This window comes from Colobus angolensis, unplaced genomic scaffold (assembly GCF_000951035.1).
Source record: "Colobus angolensis palliatus isolate OR3802 unplaced genomic scaffold, Cang.pa_1.0 Scaffold16, whole genome shotgun sequence".
In the NCBI taxonomy this organism is placed as follows: Eukaryota; Metazoa; Chordata; class Mammalia; order Primates; family Cercopithecidae; genus Colobus; species Colobus angolensis.
The window spans coordinates 3,345,645-3,350,148 of record NW_012114710.1 but is presented as its reverse complement, the minus strand read 5'-3'; the positions used below and the strand labels follow the sequence as shown (position 1 = coordinate 3,350,148).

The window sequence follows — 4,504 nt, the reverse complement described above, 5'->3', positions numbered from 1 at the left end:
GGCTGGAGTGCAGTGGCACAATCTTGGCTCACTGCAACCTCCACCTCCCAGGTTCAAGCAATTCTCCTGCCTCAGCTACCCGAGTAGCTGGAATTACAGGCGTCTGCCACCACACCTGGTTAATTTTTGTGTTTTTAGTAGAGATGGAGTTTCACCATATTGGCCAGGCTGGCCTCAAACTCCTGACCTCAAGTAACCTGCCCACCTCAGCCTCCCAAAGTGGAGTATTACACACACCTATAATAGGTGTGAGCCACCGCTCCTGGCCTCACTATCTTCATCTTCATCAAGAGATGATAAGACTATGAGCTAAGGCAGTAGCAGTGGGGCTAGAGAAGAAAGGATTGCCAGAAATGTTAAGGGAAAAGACTAGTCAAAAATTATCCAGACTTCTGGCTGTGTGACTAAGTGGGTGGTGGTGCCTTTCAATAACAGAGGCAATACAGAGGGAGGACCAGGTTTTGAGGGAAAGAGGATGAATTTAGTTTTCAGTATGTTGCATCTTGAGGTACTTTAGGACATCTAGGAAGAGGTATCCAGTAGGCATTAAATATAAGGGACCAGGTCGTAGGAGAAAATAGAAGCACACAATAAATTGAGGAGTTGCTATCATATGAAGTCATTGCTGGAGCAGTGTTAGTAGAAAATCACCAAGAGAGAGCATGTAAAACAGGTTTATTTTTAAGATTATATATGCAAGTATAATGTGCATATTTTGTAAGGATATAACTTATAGGTCAATGAATTTTCACAAACTGAATATACCCCTGTAACTAGTACCCTTTCAAGAGAGAACATTACCAGCACTCCAGATGCCCCCTTGTATAAAGCAGATGTTCCTAACTGGGTATCCCCAGGCTGCTTCAGTGGTTTTCTGGATTTCCCTGAAATTGTTGGCAAGACTTGTATATGTATAGTTTTTTGTTTGTTTGTTTGTTTGTTTGTTTTTTCCTGGTGAAAGGGTCTTTAGCTTTCATCAGGCTTTTGTGGTTTTTTGTTTGTTTGTTTGTTTGTTTAGAGACAGGTTTTTGCTCTGTTGCCCAGGCTAGAGTGCAGTGGTGCAATCATATTAATAGCTCGCTATAACTTCAGACTCCTGGGTTCATGCACTCCTCCCATCTCAGTCTCCCAAATAGCTAAGACTACAGGTGTGCACCACCAGATCCAGCTTTTCTTTTTTCTTTTTTTTTGGTAGAGATGGAGTCTCGCTATGTTGCCTAGGCTGGTCTTGAACTTCTGGCCTCAAGCAGTCCTCCTGCCTCAGCCTCCCAAAGTGCTGGAATTACAGGCATGAGACACTGTGCCCGGCCTCATCATAATCTTTTTAAAAGGGTGTTCACATCCCAATAAGGATGAAACCCGCTGGTGGAGTGAGAAGAGAACTTAGAGCAAAACCTTAAGGCGACTATTTGAAATAAATTCTTGAACTCTTGAACACTGTGTACTATTCTGTGCCTTGCTGGGTTTTTTCTCTAATTTACTCTATCTCAGGGAATGTTTGTAAGATTAATTTAGCTTTTAGTTACATAAAGAAATAGAGAAAGGCTATTTATTAACTGGTTTTTGAAACTTACACTACCAGCAGTTACCAACCATTGGTCCTAATGTTAAAACTGCTTTTTAGGAGGTGTTATGAGTTTTTTAACTAACCTCTTTTAGATGAGCAAATCTTAAAATTTTTGTTTATTTTTGTGTAAGCCATGAAGTGTTGTATATAGTATGTTTCTAATGTGCTGTTTTTAAATATCCAGATTTTGTCACCAGAAATTTATCACAGACTTGTTCCTTTTTTAAATTTCTAATTTATATTTTCTAAACTTTTTTAATAGATGAAGGTTATTCTTTCAGCAGTGTCCTGTATTATGGAAATGAAGCTACCCTTCTTATTTTTGATCTGCTGTTCTTCTGTGTTGTGGATTTGGCTTGCCAAAATTTTATTTTAGCGTCCTTCCTTACATATCTACAACAAGAGGTAAATTCTAAAAATTTTTCTACATTTCCCTTCATTTTCGTGAGAGAAATATGTTAGAAGTAGATATTTTCATAGCAGAGAGTAACAATGTCTACTTTTACTACAATTTTTTAAAGGTTTAGAATATGACTAACCCCACTAAAAGGAGGAATAACATTTTAACCAACTGTACTCTGTCCTTTAGGATCAATGAAATACTGGGGTCTAGTGGAGGGCATCAGTTGCTTGATTATACATGGAAGAGGAATCCTATAGGAAGACATTTAACTACTAGTCTCCTAGATGCTACAAGTGAACAGTAATTAGAGTCCCATCCACCCTCTCCACCAGATGTTAAGTAACGAAAAAACAGGCACTGGAGAGCTAGCTCAGGGCTCAGCACCAAAGGGAAGCCCCCTTTAGCCTGCAGCTTTGACACCTGCCCTACCTGCGTAGATGAAAAGCAACTTTGTGTATGAGTGTGGACCCTGAAATAGCGATTTCAAGAAATGGCAAATCTGTTCTTGAAATGGTGTTATTATCAACTAAATATTCTCCACTATGTCAAAGAAGTATATATGAGTAAGATGCAATTTATTAGTCCTTGACAGTGATCTAGAATTGTGCAGAAATTCTATCCCTAACGAGTAGATTCTTTTGATGTTTCCTTAGTTTTAGACTTAGAAGAAAGTTGCCTTTCTAAATATTTTAAAGTGTATCCCTGTGAACATGAGAGAATTTGTATTATTAATTCATAAGAATTTACTCTAAATGGGAACATACATTGCTTTGAAACTATGAACAAAATTATCATCTTGAAATAATTTTGTGTATCACCATGGGATTCAGATGCCTGATACATGAAAATAGTTGAGAGAATTAGCTAATTTAATCTAGATATTTTAACTGATGTGCATATTTAATTTTGTTTATATTTCTTTTCATTCTGAATTGTTTTAATTTTCCAGATTTTTAGATATATCCGTAATACAGTAGGACAAAAGAATTTGGTGTCCAAAACATTGGTGGATCAAAGATTTTTGATTTAACTTCCTGAATAAATAACTTAAAGACTCAGTATAATCATGGCCAAAAAAAATGTCATGATACCAGGTTAGTTTGCCATATTTTTAAAGCTTTTAATGCAAACTATTCTGTTTTTGTTTTTTATTTGCCGAAAGATTTATTTTTATAACTTGGGAATATATGTGATAAAACAGAAAATATTGTTTTCCCATTGTGTGTGGTATTTAATGCAGTAAATAATAAATTAACACTGACAGTGAGGCCAAAAAAAAATCTAAATGTTGCTTTCAGCATAATACTTTTTAATGATAATTAAAACAGTCCCCATCAATTTTCTCTGTGGATTATTTTATAAACTGAGAGCTGCCTGAATTTTCTCACATTGACAAAGTAATTTGATTCCAAGTTTAAGACTAGTTTTCAGTTTGATATTTTCATGTTTTGTGTGCTTATGGCTAAATAAATGTTGAAAGATATTTTCAAGTTTACTTAGAAATTTTAAATTGCATTATTGCTGATTCAATTTGCCTTATTCTAATTGCTTACCCTAGTTGGCAGTGGATTAATTCACTGTTGGATTAATATGCATCTCATGAAATGATATCTTTTCATTCCTTTGTATACCTGTATTAGGTCAGTATGCTCTTTCCATGCAATATATTTGCATTTCTAATATAGTTTACCTTTATTAAGTTATTATATGTGGCATTTTTCCCAATATTTTTTATACATTTTAATTACTTAATATTTTAAGAGTTATCTTCCAAAGTTTTGCTTTCAAATTATGTTTAAAGATTATAAATAGCAAACAGTAAGGCTGGGTGCTGTGGTTCACGCCTGTAATCCCAACACTTTGGAAGGCCAAGGCAGGTGGATCACTTCAAGTCAAGAGTTCAAGACCAGCCTGGCCAACATGGCAAAACCCCATATCTACAAAAAATACAAAAATTAGTTGGATGTGGTGGCCTGTAATCCCAGCTACTTGGGAGGCTGAGGAACGAGAATTGCTTGAAACCAGGAGATGGAGGCTGCAGTGAGCCGGATAGCACCACTGCACTACAGAGAATTGCTTGAAACCAGGAGATGGAGGCTGCAGTGAGCCAGATAGCACCACTGCACTACAGATAGCACCTGTCTCAGAAAAAATCAAAAACAAAAAACTGTAAATGTATCATGTTTCTCACTGCTTTCTATGTTAATGCTGTGTAAATACTTAAAATGGAATACTGTATAAATATTGTTTATATTTTCTCAGTTGAAAATATATACTAAAACATTTGGTGTTTCTGTTTTCTATTTCATTAATGTATATCTCATGGAGTAGCATTTAGGAATATAGCATTATTGGGGCAGAGGTCCCAGCCATTGCCAAAGTTGAATCTTTTACATTTCCCTGAATCTTGAGGATGACTGAAAAGGAAGTCTTTGAAAGTGCAGTTTCTGAAGGATCACAGTACAGGAATGCCTTTATAAAAGCTGCAGAGATAAATACATGTACCGATATGGATTTTTTTTTTTTTATTATAC

General features: G+C 36.0%; 1 protein-coding gene across 3 annotated transcripts in view; it reads left to right on the top strand.

The window, feature by feature from the left end:
* TMEM67 (transmembrane protein 67) overlaps positions 1–4,504 on the top strand; it is a 72,910-nt gene that overhangs the window by 65,975 nt on the left and 2,431 nt on the right. For 2 of the 3 annotated variants that reach the window (XM_011937036.1, XM_011937035.1), the window contains 2 exons: positions 1,830–1,972; positions 2,920–3,476. In XM_011937036.1, the coding sequence (XP_011792426.1) occupies positions 1,830–1,972; positions 2,920–3,000 (224 nt within the window). In that variant the 3' untranslated portion in view covers positions 3,001–3,476. Of the gene's footprint in view, positions 1–1,829; positions 1,973–2,919; positions 3,477–4,504 lie in introns of those variants that run through there. The other variant, XR_001001222.1, reaches the window with a different exon arrangement.